General features: G+C 31.9%; 1 protein-coding gene and 1 long non-coding RNA gene across 3 annotated transcripts; both read right to left on the bottom strand.

Moving 5' to 3' along the window:
* Positions 1-326: 326 nt before the first annotated feature.
* On the bottom strand, positions 327-6,331 carry LOC140984447 (uncharacterized). Of its 2 annotated transcripts, XR_012176618.1 has the most exons (6): positions 5,879-6,331; positions 4,825-5,165; positions 4,607-4,700; positions 2,284-2,795; positions 1,336-2,253; positions 327-1,247 (listed from the first exon to the last, which is right to left on the bottom strand). It is a non-coding gene; the product is annotated as an uncharacterized lncRNA (long non-coding RNA). The 2 variants fall into 2 exon arrangements; XR_012176619.1 differs by lacking the exon at positions 2,284-2,795 and having other exon boundaries at positions 1,336-2,033.
* Positions 6,332-6,884: 553 nt separating this feature from the next.
* On the bottom strand, positions 6,885-11,449 carry LOC140984010 (uncharacterized). The gene is made up of 12 exons (XM_073451152.1): positions 11,191-11,449; positions 10,592-10,676; positions 10,437-10,488; positions 10,319-10,339; positions 10,187-10,240; positions 9,810-9,857; positions 9,152-9,214; positions 8,536-8,601; positions 8,346-8,384; positions 7,787-7,903; positions 7,588-7,680; positions 6,885-7,200 (listed from the first exon to the last, which is right to left on the bottom strand). Exons 1-12 carry the CDS (start codon positions 11,291-11,293, stop codon positions 6,973-6,975), a joined length of 969 nt encoding a protein of 322 aa, XP_073307253.1. The 5' UTR covers positions 11,294-11,449; the 3' UTR covers positions 6,885-6,972.
* Positions 11,450-18,096: the final 6,647 nt, after the last annotated feature.

Here is an 18,096-nt window from a genome sequence, read left to right on the forward strand (position 1 = left end):
AAAAAATTCAAATTGTCACAAGAAAAATTGACAAATAAACTGCATCGAGTCAAGTTTCGAGCTTGAGTAGTACCAAGTATCACACTACTCGAGCTCGACTCGGAAAAAAATTGAAATACTCGAACTCGAGCTTGACTCGATTTGAATATTAATTTTCAAGCTCGAACTCGACTCGATAACATTTCGAGTTACTCGTGCTCAAATAACTTTTTTTTTTTTTTAATTTTAAATAAATATATACATAAACAAATATATAAATAGATAAATAAATCTAAATATATATATAATTAAATATATATGTTGTCGAGTAGCTCTTGACCAGACCATCAAATACTCGAGCTCGACTCGATTGCGGGCTCGAGCTACTCGTACTCGACTCGAGCTTGGTCAAACCACAGAGATCGAGCTTGAGTTTTGACCGAGCTTGAGTAGAGCTACTCGTGTCATTTGCAGCCCTAATATAAAAGGATCACAGTTGCAAAACTAAATATCATATTCAGATCAATCTTCATGTTTCTAAGGCTCATAATTAAGCTTATAAAAAAATAACCACCCTCAAATATAGCTTGTTAAGGAAGGTAAGAAAGGAATATTTGATGTGCACATCAATTTTCTAAGACATCTAATTCACATGTGTTATCCAGAAAAAGAACGACCAATGCTTAATATGTACAAGTACGTCATTAAGCTACATTTGTTGAATTGATTTCCGCTTTTATGTCTCGTACTCTTTTAATGACAAGTTTTAGTGTTCAATGAAATCTTTACTTTTTCGACAGAAAAAAGGAAGAAAGAAAGAAAGGGAATTAGACTAGCTGGATAATAATTTCTATTTTGATTCAATCTATGTACATGAGTTGCATGGACATATACAACTAGTTTTTGGATAAAACAAATACTTCTCAGGATACAAATTTGAACTCATTCAAAAAAACTAACAGATTGGTGTGATATTGATTCACTCTTTCTTTGTTGGCGGCATACCTTCAAAAGATGCACAAAAGAATTGCGGATATCTCCAAAAGGCTTGAAGGAAACTATGAGCAAAAAAATTATATTCCCCATAAGAAGCAAAGTTACTTGAAATTCATAACCGGTAACATCTACTAAGATATTTCTTTTTCCTTCTCATGATGTGTGCGATAAAATGTTTCATTAAACATAAAAAAAAGTGTGAAAATGATACCTTCCTAGACTTTATATTTGCCAACTGTTATTCCTTTTAAACTTTCACCGGGAAAAATTAACTAGAAAAACCCAAAATATAGACATAAAAGGAAAAAGAATTAATCACAAAAAAAATCAAAATGATCAGATCAATAAACTGTTTGCTACCTCAATCTGTTTCTGGACATTCTTTTCCCTCTTTCTTAGTGTCCTCGAAGGTGTTTGACCAGTCATTCCGTAGATGTCTTCAGAGATTTTACAAGAAACAAATATATAGATAAATATTAACCATATAATCATAAATCAATGTATATATGACAACCTTTTGGCAAATATTTTTAAAAACAGTTGGACAACCCAAAGTCAGTACCTACTTTGAAATTGGTTCTTTTTCCCTCTTACCTTCAGGTACTTCCACAATGTTAACATGATTATCATCTTTCTTGGGTGATTGAATCTCTTCATTGTCATTTATCAAGAGTGGGCTTGATATAGAGGATCCTGGTAATGACATTTTGCTCTTCTTGTTGATTGAATCAAAAGCTTTGGAAAGAGAAATAAAATAAAATGATAGCCATCAGAGCAATAAAATATAACCAAAATTTATGCAGAACCATAGCAACTCATGCGAGAAAAATCAAGATGCTCCCGTTAAATGTGCACTATTCATGCAAGAGCTTGCCTTGCCCGTGTGTAGATGTAGATGAAATTATACATACAGCATATAGTTAGAAATATAAACTGCACGGATACAAATATACAGTTGCATGCACCGGAAACTTCTTGAACGAGATTCTGATATACTAATATGAATGGGAGGATTAAATTCTCTTCCACTTCAGAAAGCCTGCTGGATTAAAAAAGCCCTGAAACAATCGGATAGAATAATTAAGTTACAAAAAAGAAAAGCATCTACACAATTTCATTCAAAGATCTACAACAGGAAAATGCATATATATTCATACAAGTATTTTTGCACTTGCAATTACAAAAACAAATTAGGTATCTTTTAAGCAGAAATTTAAAATAGGAAAACAAGGTTTCAACATTTTTTATATATTTCTTAGATGTGTTTATCAGATATTTCTCCCATCTCAAAAGGCAAAAACAAAGTACTGACTTTTTTTCCCTATTTCTCTAGGTTTTGGTTCAGATATTTCAAATGTATGAATTAGAAACTGATTGAACCTAAAAAACTGGAAACCCTTTGGGAAGGAAGAAGACATTGGCATAGTAACAAGAGACATCAGAGATAAGAGAGACAGCTAAACTTACTTTAATACAGACAATTTTAAATAAAATCCCAGGAAACTTTTGAAACCGCAGAGTGAGATCATCACAGAGAGTTGAATAAATTGTAAGAGAATGCAATGGTGTAAGGATAAGAAGAGTGGAAAGAAAATGCAGTTTATAGAGATTCTGAGAGAGAGAAAGGTGGAATGATGTCATGGAATAATAAATGAAATTTGTGCTCTTATGGAAAAAAATCAAGATGCTGGATTTATTTAATTTGTCAGCAATGATGTGTCAAAAGATTACCAGAATGTTTATGATAATTTGACAGCTTTTTCACCAACGCACTGTATCATTAATAATTGTCCAAAAACACCCAACTGTGCCATTGCAATCTGAAATTTCAAGGGATCTTAAAGACCAACCCTCTTCAGTTGAATTTATTTAGTTTTTGTATTCTTTGATATAAATTCTGAGTACATGGTGGTACAGTAGCAAGTACAAAAATGTTTCTTTAACCAATTACACATGAAAATACAACAATCATTTTAACCTAAAACATTTAAAGTAGATGTATGCGCTCATATTCTTGCAACATTGGTAAATGGCTAAAGTAGAAAATAAGATGTTGCAGAAATCTGAACAAAATTAATTTACAGGATATGCAGTGAAAAGAATAAATATTGAAACAAGAAGTAAACTTCAACATACAGTAGTATTCTACTCCGTAAAAAAATTAGCATCAAACATATGGAACACATTTGCATCAAACATATCCATGGTAAAGACTCCATTCTATCAAATGGCTAGAAAAGGTTAGGAAAAAATATTAGTAAAAACTCAACAGAGAAATTCAAAGTTACAAAACTGTATTGGAATAAATTTGGTAGAAGTGGAGTTGGATAGACTCGTGGGAACCTGAAAAATTACCTTTGGATCAACATTTCCAAAAGTGTAGTTTCTAAAGGATAACCCAAAATCCAGATACAACAAACAGATTTCTTCCTAGAGAGGTGAAGATAATTGAGTTTTTCCCGATTAAAGAGTATGGTTTAAACCGCCATTGAGCCTTAAACTAGATGAGTCATACCACAAACCACCACCATTTTTAGTAGGTTTAGTTATAGATAGAAAATCATCTTCAAACTTCAGCTAAACAAGAAAAAGTGTGATGACTGTAAATAAATGGGTTTGTGGCAACTCCATGTGTTGTCTTGTATGGTGATAGGAAACCCCAAGATAGAGTAAGACAAAGGAGAATCAGTTGTGGGTATGTGAAAATTATCGTAGATAGCATTATATCCTGATACAAAGGCATATGAAAATCAGAAATCCTAGATCAGATCAATGGACAAGGGACACATGGCAAAAAGAGAGAAGTCATGCGATAGAGAATGAACACAAGTGATTATTATGATCATCCACATAACTACCTGAGCAAGTGTCACTGAGATATGGAGAAGGGAGAAAATGATTTGACGCAATTGCAACTGATTAAACATATATCAATCTAAATCAATTCCAATTTGAGTTGTTAACTTGTCTTTGCATAAGATTGATAGAAAGGAAGTCTTATACTTCCATTTTACATTTTTATCAAAAATTTTATTTCTTTTCGTCTTAATACGAGAACAAGCAGTCTCACCCAAGAATTGTGTGATTTCTTTCCAGCAATGTTGAAATACAAATCAGAAGAGGTCAAGCAAGTTTCATGTGCTCTGCCAAAAAGTTAATCTAAACATGGAAAAAAAAAGTGATGGAAAAATAGCAAGGATAGCTACATCTATGATTGGTTGGAAATTAGACTTATAATCCATTTGTTTTGAGTATGTAGATAACATTTTCCTTGCTATAATACTGATGACAGTTGTCTAGGACTATATCACGATCTACTGAAGTAGGTTATAATTTTAGATCATTTGATTTGATTAATATATTCGGATAACAAATTAAAGATACACTTCAGTGAGTAAGAGATTCATATCAATATATATAACCACTCTGCCTACCTTTTCAAACTCTAAATACACCAACACAATGCCTTAAATCAAGAACCAAAGGTAATAATATCCAACGATGGACATTATAACAAACCAATGATCAACATTAATTGTCTGTATCGAAAACGTTAAAATCATTAATGTGCAGTTCAGTTTTTTCCGTAATATACAGATAAATCAAGATAAACCAAGAAAACATTATATACCGCATGCATCAAAGTTGGGACTTCAACCATAATCTAGATCGATATCCTTCAACTTCCATAGACTCCCATTCTGCAACCGCAATAAATGCAGTTCCTGAAAAAAGGAAAAATATTGTTAGATACAGAAATATGGATACAATTTAATTTTCTATTCTTCTTGGAATCCTATAACATAAACATTACAAAAATAAATGAATCCCGCAAGTTTGAAGGGTTACAACTCGGTCTCATCATTTCCACATATTAGTTCTTTTGTTGCATTTAACACAAATGCATGCAACAAATGTATGATTTCAACTTCATGTTTCTTCTTGTTTCACCAAGTCTTTTGGCTGGTGCAAATGAAGAAAAATATCGAGAAGACAGCGAGTTCAAAAGTGATATTACAGAACAATGAGACAAAGCAATTGAATAGCATATCACAAACAACTCAAATCTAAATGGGCTAAAGAAAACAGCATTAATTTTATAAAAATAACTGAGAAATTACAAATAATGAAATATTGCAGTTGTCGACAGCTATATTGAAGGACAGATGCAGTTGCACAGACTTCCCTTCCTATTCATATAATAATCACAAAATATCATAAACCATGAGAAAACAAAAGGTTACTTTAAACAACTGAAATTTTAATAAACAGATACCAGATGCAGAATTCGATAGTTGTCAATTATTTTTACAATATAATTAAAAGCTACATGTTATTTGTTATTCCCTATTTATAATGATTTTCACTCAAGGAAGATATCATCATGCATTCCTCTTCGATGCGTCTTTCTAGAGGGCCACCATAACGAATCCAACACTAGTAGAAGTGAAGGGTTTAACAAAACTACAATTGTTAAACGATGAAGTAAAGATTCCATTACATATATAAAGAACCACTCCAACACAAATTAGTTCCGAGAGTACAAGAACCAGATATAAACAAATAATACATAAGCGTATGCAATAACAATGTCATTCGAAACACCAAAAAATCATGCGTTTACTCGTGCATATATCTTCGTAAAGGTAAAAATTCTCCCCTCGAAAATGATTATATTGAAATTCATCATAGATTTTATTAGGACAAGACCAAGTGTTTAATATAATGTAAGCCATAATGCATTTGTTACTTTTTATAAATGAATCTTATTGTTATAATTTACAAGAAAACACCAAATAAACTATAAAAATAATATAATTTCACAAACACTGTGCAACTAAAACAAAATGTTACTCTAACATAGATAGCATGGGGGATCCATCGAGGAACTGTAGAAACGAACCCATATCGCCATTTAAAGGATTCAAGTTCTTTCAAGAAAGCCTTCAGGCATTCAATCCCACGATGAAGAGAAGAATGGAATGGCCCAATTACATGGATGTGTGTTCTATCTGGTTGCGCTTTCAAGAATCCATCTATAGACCATAGAGTGGATGCCACAAGTTCCCAACAAAGATTAATGCTTGATTTTCTGAATCTGAAGTGTCCCAAAAATCAAGAAAGTGATACATACCAACTTCATGACCAAAATTAGCAACTTTTGGTTTGAGAGAAGAGGCAATGTAACTCGATCCTTTATACCAAAACCCCAGCATACATCATTCGCAACAGGCGGACCCAGTAAAAATCGAAAACAAATCAAATCTCACCAGTAATTTTTCCAATATTTCGGGCTTCAAAGCTATGCAGAGAAACCCCGTCGCCCAACAACCAAGTGACGTACAGTGGCGATATATTTTTAAAATGACATTTTTATCAATTAGATTAAATTTTCATGGGAAAAAAAAAAACTAGAAATAATAAAATTATTATTTTATAACAATAAAATAACTGTCATCTAATTCTAAGTTTATATTGGAGCATTCTATAGTGTTTAAAAAAACATTTCATCAAGACTTTGTTTAACTTTGGAACATCTAATACCTATTCAGTTAAAAATAAATTTTCTTTTCTAGATATAATAATTTATCTAATTGACGATGTTACCTCAATAATATTTATTTCATGACAAAAACTTGTGTGAGACGGTCTCACGGGTCGTATTTTGTGAGACGGATCTCTTATTTGAGTAATCCATGAAAAAGTATTACTTTTTATGCTAAGAGTATTACTTTTTATTGTGAATATTGGTATTGTTGACCCGTCTCACATATAAAGATTCGTGAGACTGTCTTACAAAAAACCTACTCTTATTTCATTAAACTTAAGAGCTAAATTAAAAGTGTGTTTTTACAAGTATGTGAATGAATGGTATAGTACAAACTTAAAAGAAAAAATAAAAATTGTCATTTATTAAATAAGATGACATCTACACAAACGATGTCATTCATAATTGCCACATTTTCATGTAAAATTCGTGGTAATAATGTTAGTATCTCAATACAGCTTAATTGTATTCTCGTCATGTCCAGACATGAGCCTCAAAGAGGAGAGATTCGATGATTTGTGCCGCGTAGTCGAATTCTCCAACAAGTATGGAAGTATGTGTTCTTCCATTTCATCATAAGAGATTTCAAGGTGGCTTCCACATGCTTTTACAAACTTCACTTTCCCAGATTCATCCAGTGTTTTCAGGCCGATCCAATCTTCGGTGTAGAGGGTTGTCTGTAAAGATTCAACAATGCAGCTTGCTTTAGCATGCATGATCACAAGATTGAACTGATGGCATTCTTTGGATTTGTTGTGAGTGACACTAGCACGCGGCATCTATATTCAGTTCACACATCTTAATCCGATAGGACCTTATTCTTGATTCAAGTCCGATGGTGAGCCTTACCCCGTCGCCCCTCCATTGTATTGGCTCTTATTAAGAGCCTGAAGGTCAAGATACAAGCTCAAGAGTATAGACGGAAAGAAAAACTCGATTGATTCAATGTCTTAACACGGAATAACATTAATAAAAACCATGCAGACACAAACTTTCCAATAACTTGTAGGTTCTAGGAGAGCAGATTCATAACGAATCATTGCCGTATGATAAGAAACAGATACCTGCTGTGCGGACAAAATGGTGTCCCACGAATTGTCTGGATAGTACCCAAACCAAGAGGTCTCTTTCGGCACTAGAACGTTATCTTTCTCGAACTGGGTAAGAAAAAATAGCTTGAGCCATATGCATACACGAAACTGGAGGAAAATGTTAAGATTTCTTGTATCTAACAGGTAATCAGAACCTTTATATCAAACTTACCATTATAAGTACCAAATTCTGCAAGCTAGAAAACCGCTCTTTGTACGTGGAATTCTGGTGAAATTCATTATTTAGCTTAGGGAGGAACATGCATCCATCCTTGTAGTCACGTAAATCCTGATAAAGTGGTCAACAGAATTTTATGTCCAAATGGAGGCGTCATGCCTTAAACACATGGGGATATGTTAAAAGAGTCTAAATTGTATCGAACTACGCCAAAATGATTTGGAATTCAATCATGTGTTTGCTTCTAGAAAACAAACTTGGTCTAAACTCCAATTCATGCGTGTCCACTATGTTATCTTTTGAAACTCATTATTAAATTCGAAATGAGCAATTAAAGGATCAGACATTTTTTTCATCACTATTTCGAAAAAACCGATTGAAAAAAACTTGATGTTATATTGTTATAGAGAAGAAGATATTTAAAACGTAAATGTCTCCAACATGCATAGATTCAAAACATAAAAAGTTATATGCATGAGAAATAAAACAAGAAGATCACTAATGTTTCATACTTATAGGTATAAATTCAATTCTTGCAAAAGAATTTACTCACAGTTGGAATTTTAATGTAGTTAGACGGTGCCAAGTGTTCCTGCAATGACACAAAGCTGAGATGATTCAAAACGATGTAGATTCCCATGATGTAAGAAGTGAAATCAAGAAAAGAAATCTTGCAAGTTCAGGAACTGAAAATCTGGGGTTTGAAATTTAAAATGCAACGCCATGTTGAACGATTTCAAAACCTGAACAAAGTCGGTATAAACTGCCAACTCGATCAAAAAGTCCACGAGAATGCAAACCAAAGCAGACTGCAAGACCAAGAATAATTAAACCAGAGGGCCAAAGCAAACAATTTCCACAGGCTATGTATTCAATTACAAATGGTGAATATACAATGAAGAAAGAACGAGACACGATATGGGATTAAACCATGAAGAACTGATACTATTATTATCATTTATATAAATGAAAATATTTGTTGATAAATACGGTGGAAAATCTTTTCTTTAACTTGATCATAATAAAGTAATATCACAAATATATCATAATATAGTAATATATTACATGATTATTAACACTGCACACGGTAAAGTTTTTCCAAGATAATTGAAGAGCAATGTACGGGCACATCTCTCTTTTACCATCAATTACTGTAATGAGTGTTTTTTTAAGACTTTTTTAACCATCCGACTGTATAGTTTCATCAAAGGTGACAGATATAGAAATCCTCATATTCAAGAAACAAATCTACAGTGTTTCCCTACTTGCATCAGCCAATTAATCATCAAAGAATTGAACTGCGTATATTTTATGGATCCATAATATAGAAGACTTAAATGCAGCTAGAAGAAATCTTACTCCGCAGAGGGGAACAGAGGCAATCCCGGCATGTGGACCTGCCAGAGAAATAAGATTTCTCACCTGTGTCAATTTAAGAAAAATAAGGCATAATAATTGGTATCTTGAGCACAGATTGTGATATTGGTATATAGATGCACCAAAATCTGAAAGAGTGAGAACTGGAAGTAATAAGTGGTAGTTCGAAAGGACGATATACAACTTGGACAAACAGTTTATCACATCTAAAAACCATTCGAAGGGACAGCAGTGAATCAATATAGGGGAATCGTGCTTCTCGAAATTGAGTTGGATTAGGAACTTCGAGGGCAGCTAGTTGCATGTATGGCAATAGAGTAACAACTAAGCTATTCTTAGGTAGCATTACAGAACCAATTGCCCCAACTGTCCTGTGTGACTCCCTATGTGGAGCAACAACCAAAATGAGATGTTAAAGATGTCGTACAGTTCAAAAATTTCATTTGCACTATTTTCATACCTCTAGCTTTGGAATATCCATAAATATTCCATCCTACAATATGCTAAAGAGAACATCAAGTTGAAAAGAGTAGAGTTGTACAGTCTGGGGCTCGAAAAGTATTGACGATCGACTCGATGAATTTATAGAATGAACTTTTTTACCCAGATTTCTTTATCAAAGTGCTCGATCAGTACTTACCGGAGGTCCGTCACAGAACTCAATGACTCCTCTACCAATCATATTACCCTGGAAAGTATGAGATTAGAGACAGATGTTCATCAACAAATGAAAACCATAAAAAGTGAGTATGATAACACCATTTTTTCATATGTCAAACATAAAAACGTCAGAAACAATTATTGAATGTTCACACTTCACATATTTCTTCCATGATAGAAATACATTAGCCACAAAACAAAACTCAATTTCAATAAAATTTCCTCCCGTCACTGAAAGAAAATAATGTCCATCAGTGAGTTTTTTATGGGAAAAACATCATATATAATTAGCCCATAAATTGTATTTAAAATATGGTTCGATTTTGAGAGATGATGGGGATAGAAAAAGATTCCCACCTGCGAAAGCCCGATTATGTTGTAGCCATCACTTAGCTCACTCATTTTCTTCACCTATTTGTTAAAAAGGCATTCAATCTAAGCAAGATATTCTGGGTCAATTAAGATAACTCTTCGGACAGAACAGCATACCTTTTTGCAAGCAGTGGCAGTCTACACCATTCAACCAAAAAAAAAAAAAATTTCCTTTAAATTGTAATAATAATGTTCTTCTGTATAATACGAACTGAATAATTTAGAAACAACTGACCTGCTTTCGAAAGGGCATTGTCCAAGAATCCCATTCACCATTTCCAATTTCTCTAAGATACAAAAACAGGACTAAAAAAGCGAAATATGAAGTAAATGTACTCGATGTAGATCAAGTTTATATCCACGTTCATACGAATTGAATTAAAAACATACATGCAATAACCAGGTGAACCAGACCAATTACTCAAAACCTTGGTGAAATGTGAGACTCCTTTATGATCGCAACTGTCAGAGACTCCTGAAATATAACAGGTCAAAATGAGAGCCATATTTAATATCAAATCCTTGGATTTTTATCGTAAGGTCTAATTTGTAGAATCTTGAAACTGGGAATTCAATGTATCCTCTGAATTCATCATTTCATCATATTAACATAGTTCCCATCAGCTAAAAAAATAAAATAAAATAAAACAGGATAATAAGGACGGAAAAAGAGACCAAAGAATTGATATTTCCAAGAAAAGTGAATCCCCATAAAGTAAAAGTAAGCTTGAAAAGAACCAAATCCGCCTCCAAAAAAACATAGATCCTTAAGTTTTTGCCATCTACGAAATCTTCAAACTCTGAGACTAAAATATTACAGAACCCAAATTCAAAAAACGGATGCAACCGCTTATTAGCAACTGTCGAAACAGCAGAAATTTCACAAGACAGCCTAGTCCAAAAAGTCAACGGAAGAATAACATATAGGCAGCATGAATCATATTATTCCAATATAACATATAAAATCCATAGCAGAATCTCAGAGTTACCATGAAATACAACGAAGGGGATGGAATGAACAATTCTTGAGGTCAAAATAACTGAAACTATACATAGAAATAAGAATATTTTAAAGAAGATTTTAAGGGCCATTTGTTCTTGCAAATGGTAGTTCGAATCCGCCAATTATTAATCTCTGAGTTCCAGCAACTTTTGAGTTTTCATGGAAAATTGTGGTTGGAGAGTTGAATGAAGGGATGAAGTAGTTATAATTTAATAATCAACACCATACTGATGAAGGACACTTGGATAGGTGGGAAACTAAGAAACGAGGAATAGAATTTAATTTATCAACGGGCTCATCTAACAGTCAACGTTACAGATATCCAGTTATCCACGTCGATCCTTGGGTTTAAATACAGTTACACCCATAAAGTTTTAAACTTTATCAATTTTACCCTGGATTTTAGTTTCTTTCCCCCTCTATTTCAACTTAACCATATAGCGACCAATTCACGTGGAATATTATTTTTTAAAAAATAAGACTTGTTGTGAAAAAGTAAAAATTTACGATAAAAAGTAAAAATCTCAAACTCTTAAAATTATCACACTACACACTTTATAATATTTTTCTCTCAACTCAATTGTGATTTTCTTCACAAATGAGAGATCTATTTATAGAAAATTTTTACAAATAATTCAAAAATAAAATACATCATTACCTACATCATCACACACTAATTTTCAATATTCAAAACCTAATTTTATCTAATTTTCAACATTCACATTTTCAACACAAATATTTTTCACATTTTAAATAATTTTTCAACACTCCCCCTTGTGATGATAATCATAATGATTGTATACATTACGTGTTTTTATACTGCCTCGTTAAAAACCTTACTAGGAAAAACCCATTGGGTAAAAACCATAGTAAGGGAAAAAGAGTGCAGTCACGTAAAATCCCTCTCATGTTGACACGAACAATTCTTCACAAATTTCGTAGATTGCGCATCCCAATATTATATATGTGCTTTCTGAATATTGTCGTAAGAAGTGCCTTTGTGAAGAGATCTGATGAGTTTTCACTTGATTGAATGTGACGAACATCAATACATTTATTCTTCTCAAGCTCTTTGGTGAATGCGAAGAACTTAGGAGGAATATGTTTAGTTCTGTCGCTTTTTATGTATCCTTCTTTCATTTGAGCAACACATGCAGCATTATCTTCATATAGTATCACAGGCTTCTCGTCGAATGATAATCCGCATGAGATTTGGATATGTTGGGTCATTGATTTTAACCACACACATTCACGGCTTGCTTCATGTAGTGCAATAATCTCGGCATGATTTGATGAAGTTGTTACAAGTGTTTGTTTCTGTGAACGCCAAGAAATTGCAGTGCCTCCACGAGTAAATACATATCCAGTTTGAGAACGTGCTTTGTGTGGATCAGATAAGTATCCAGCATCGGCATAACCAATTATACTTGGATTAGCATCTTTTGAATACAAAAGTCCCAAGTCTGTCGTTCCTCGTAGATAACGGAATATATGTTTAATTCCGTTCCAATGTCTCTTTGTTGGATATGTGCTAAATCTTGCCAATAAATTTACGGCAAAAGATATATCAGGCCTTGTACAATTTGTAAGATACATAAGGGCACCGATAGCACTTAGATATGGTACTTCTGGACCAAGAATATCTTCATCATCTTCACATGGACGGAATGGATCCTTTTCTATGTTTAATGATCTAACAACCATTGGAGTACTTAAAGGATTTGATTTGTCCATATTAAAACGTTTAAGGATCTTTTCTGTATAATTTGTCTGGTGAACAAATATTCCACATTCTTTTTGTTCAATTTGTAAACCCAGACAATACTTGGTTTTTCCAAGATCCTTCATTTCAAATTCTTCTTTCAAGTATGACACAACTTCTTGAATTTCCTTATTTGTTCCAATGATGTTTAAATCATCAACATATACAGCAATAATTACGCATCCGGATGTTGTTTTCTTAATGAAAACACAAGGGCATATTGAATTATTTACATATCCCTTTTTCATCAAGTGATCACTTAGCCTATTATACCACATTCTGCCGGATTGCTTCAACCCATATAATGATCTTAGTAATTTCACAGAATAACATTCTCTGGGTTTTGAACTTTGTGCTTCAGGCATCTTAAATCCTTCAGGGATTTTCATATATATATTACTATCAAGTGATCCATATAAGTAGGCTGTAACAACATCCATAAGACGCATTTCTAAATTTTCAGATACTGCCAAGCTAATCAAATACCGAAACGTAATTGCATCCATCACAGGAGAATACGTTTCTTCATAATCAATTCCAGGCCTTTGAGAAAAACCTTGTGCAACAAGTCGAGCTTTATATCTTACTATTTCATTTTTCTCATTTCGCTTTCGAATAAAAACCCATTTGTATCCAACAGGTTTTACACCTTCAGGTGTAAGGACTATAGGTCCAAAAACATTACGTTTATTTAGCGAATCCAATTTAACCTGGATGACATCTTTCCATTTTATCCAATCCTGCCGATTTTTACATTCACCAAAAGATTTTGGTTCATGATCTTCATTATCATTTATGATGTCGATTGCCACATTATAAGAAAATATATCATCAATTTCTTCTATATCTTTTCGGTTCCATATTTTTCCAGTATTAATATAATTGATAGAGATTTCATGATTCTCATCAGTTTGTGGTTCTGACAGAACATTTTCATCATCATGTGTTTCTTCAGGAACATCATTCTCTATTTTGTGATCATTAGATCGTCTCATACAAGTTTTTGTCAATATTTTTTTGTATTTTTTAGTTTAAATATATTTTGATTAATTAAATCTATAATTTAATATATATTTTAAAAATAATCGGATAATGTTATCCTAAATAATCAGGATCAGGTATAAAAATATATAACACAACTCATGTTCACCCCTACATTATACTTCAAAAAATCCATATATTATTTTTCATTGTTGGTACGTATCGGATTGACTCATCTCATGAATAAAGATCCGTGAAACCGTTTCATAGCAAACTCACTCATTTATCAATTACCAAATTGAAGATTAGATTATTTAATTGTCACTATAATTTTATTTTTATTTTTCTTTTGGGAAAAAACGAAACCAAACATATACTTCATTATCTAAATGTATTTTCCACAAATTATTTTCTTACAAAAAAACCTGTTTCGAAAGATTGTGGACATGATTATAAGAATTTAAGAGGTAAAAAAATACATTTTTTTAAGGCAAACATATGTATTACTGCATAATATCTTGACTTATGATACTGCTAAGCCAAGAACGAAAGTCACCATTACACCACTTAAACTTTTGATGAAATAAAAAATCATAACGAGCTAGTTGATGTCCAACACAATTCATTGCTCTTCTCATATGTTGAATAGATAAAAACATGTCCGATTACAACAAATTTCGGATATCCTTCATTATAACATCATTCATACCCAGATCTTCGGCATTATCAATAATTGCATCAATAGCTAGTGAAGAGTATGTAAAAACATGAACATCTTTCAGCCCAATTCTCAAGCAAATCTCGATCCGTTCTTTTAATCGATACGAGATGTTTAACAATACTAGTCATAGCACCTTAAAACGTACTTTGTGAATCCCTAATCACAGCCTCCACTTTATATCTCTGTCTCACATCATCGAACCCAGCATCCACATCCAACCTCCATTGATTTCGAGTGGGTGGTTTCCAGTTTTGCTCTGTTGTTATCGGCTATGCACTTCTAATTGAACAAACCTTAGTGGAATTATGAAAAGCAGTCAATAAACTATAAGCCCAATCAATATTAATTTCATGTACGTTTATGATCAACAACCCGTCCTTTCACGTTCCTCTAGTAAGAGTTTTTAGACAACTCTAGAATGGTGAAAATTTCCATATGGTTCTCAAGATTGGGCAAAACAGCAGCACATGTGCAGTTGAGGCTACACAATTCACAGATCCCATTAAAAGATGAGCTAATAAATTCATCGATGATGGAATGAAATCCCATGAAGCTCGCCACAATAAAATACGTGCCTTAGGGAGGATTCGAAGTTTCTAAAGCACTTTCCACCACAGAAAATCTGGTAGAGCAGATTAGAACGATTGAGGGGATGCACTATTAACTTCCAAGTGATATCCCGCTTTAAAAGAGTATTTACCATCTCTGCTCCCTATCCAATACCAATCATCCTCGCAACCCCCTCGATTTAAAGGGATATTAAGGATAGCCTCAGCTTCAAATATTGGAAAAAAGTGTCTAACCGCTTGTCCATTCCACATCCCATTGTCTTGCAAATACTTACCCGACCCATAATTTTCATAAAAATTAATATTTTTGACATAAAGTGTCATATTTGTCATTGATTTGAATCGGGTCAGAGGTCTGTTTCACAAAATTGAACTATGAGACGATCTCACGATAATTTTTGTGCATTTTTTTTTTGTTTCTTTTATTTTAATCTCATAATAATCGAACAAGAACTAGGGGAAAACATTGTAAAAGTTCAATATGCGAAATAAAACCAAAAATTAAAATTTAAAGAATAAGAAATGAGAAAAAAATATTAAAGGTTTATATAATTGGCAGGTTATTCACGGTGTAAATTAATAATAAAATGAGCTCAATTATTCATTGTTACAATAATTAGCCAACCACCATGTTAGTGCGGAGTTGTAATTCTACTTCACATAATAAAAGTTTTTGCACTCTTTTAACATTAATAGAAAAATATAATTATTTTTTTCTAATATGATGCGTAATATGAATAAATTAAAATATTATTATAGTTTTTTTTCTCAGGTGTAATAATTGTCTCTTTCGAAAAAGCAACTGACTCTTGTGCCACTGTACAGTTTAAAATATATTAGTTGCATCGTTACCATTACCTATATTACTTGATAAAGAGGTATGTGTTCGGTCATATAATTAGTATCAAAGTCAATTCTATTCTCATATATTACAAGGACTAAAAATAGTGGGAGGGATATTGTAGGAGTGTCTTAATTGTAATCGAAATGTCGCGTTTAATCTGTCGTACGATTTAAATTTAGGCTATTACATGACCCATATGTACTTGGGCCAATTCTCATAAGCATACCATTCCAAACACATCTTATAATATCAAGAAAAATATAATTTTGTTTCCATAAATTTATCTCTTTTTTTATTTAGTATTCGATGTTGCTAACATTGTGTCGATGTGATGTGACAATTGACATATTATAAAAATGTAGTAAGAAATCTTATTTTTTATTGAAAAAATTATAAATTTCAATTTATCTAAGAAACTTAATTGTGGTGTGAAATGAACAATAATTTGTAAAACACATGCATTTTATATGCTAACTGAAAAGAACCACTTAACAACAATATTCCATAACATTAACGTGGGAAGATTACTTCTAATAATAAAGAAAATATTGGATGTTAAGGTTCACTCAAACTTAAGTTTTGCATGATAAATTACAAAAATATACTTGAATTCAATTATATTTCTTTTATTTATTTTAATTCTCTATTATCCTTGAAATTAAAAAATGAAATCTTGTGTGTCAATTTAAATATACATCTAGCATGACTCTAATAATAATAATAATTACGTGGACGTTTGTCTAATGTGGCTTTGAAAACAATTTAATAATCGATCGAATTCTTTCTAAAATTTACAATTCTGAAAGATTGATTTGATCTAAATCCTATTAGTTAAAAAGATATTAACTGATTACTAAATATATAATTTATTACAGTGGTACAATAATATATATATATATATATATATATATATATATTCAATTAACTAAGGAGTTATATATATTTAATTTGTTAACAAAATAACATGGTATAATGAGCCAATTACGCAACGAATATGGAGCTTTGTTTTTCAAAAGCTTTTAAAGAATTTTTTAATCTTCTTAGATTTGATCTAGCAAACCAACTTTTAAAGATTGGATTGATGTCTGGATTTTTGAGTTGATTTTCAGCAAAAGAAATATGATCTATAGTAGATTTAATTTTCTTTTTTAATTTTTTTAAATAATTAACTTCATTTGGCATGATATAATTAAAAGGAAGATTCCAAATATAATCTAATTCATAACTCATAACACTTACATGATTATGTAGTATGCTTGAGAGCTGTTGAGATGAATTACCACAAGCTTTGAGAGAGAATGAAGAACTTTTATTATTGAGTATGAAAATGTTACGTGCTACTTGCAATGGAGGACACTTCCTTATATAACACTAAAATTAATATTATTATCAAAAATAGACTTGACATAATATTCTAGTATAGTGGACATATTATTCTTCCACTATATGACTAAAAGATCATGATTAAGCATAAATAAATCAAAGAAACATATATTGTTGGAGATATATTTTTCAAATGACGTTTGTTAAATTATAAATATACGATAACATATTTGTTTTTTACAATTCAAAAGTCAAATTATATTGCTCGAGTGTTGGATTCCTTTCAGGAGAACATACGAGTAGGATGATTTAACCTTAAACCTCTATAAATGTTTCATGTCGCATTTGGATCAGATGATTTGGATGAAAAAGTATTACCACACTGACTCAAAAAAATAAATAGTCGAGATTTTCATTATTAAGTGAGATGAATTTGAAATGCATAGATTATGATTATAGTTTTATTGTTTATAATAAAACAATATATCAAATCTTAAATTCATATCTTACTTATTTACACATTTGTAATACAAAGTATAATGAATTTCAAATGATATCATGATTGGATGAACTTGAAATACATTATAATCAACATAAAATATTATATAAACATATAACAGATGGATTTGAAGTTTATGATCTTACTTTTCTAAACAACGAAAATGCATTTAAAAACATTTGAAATTCATCAA

Source organism: Primulina huaijiensis, chromosome 9 (assembly GCF_012295235.1).
Source record: "Primulina huaijiensis isolate GDHJ02 chromosome 9, ASM1229523v2, whole genome shotgun sequence".
In the NCBI taxonomy this organism is placed as follows: Eukaryota; Viridiplantae; Streptophyta; class Magnoliopsida; order Lamiales; family Gesneriaceae; genus Primulina; species Primulina huaijiensis.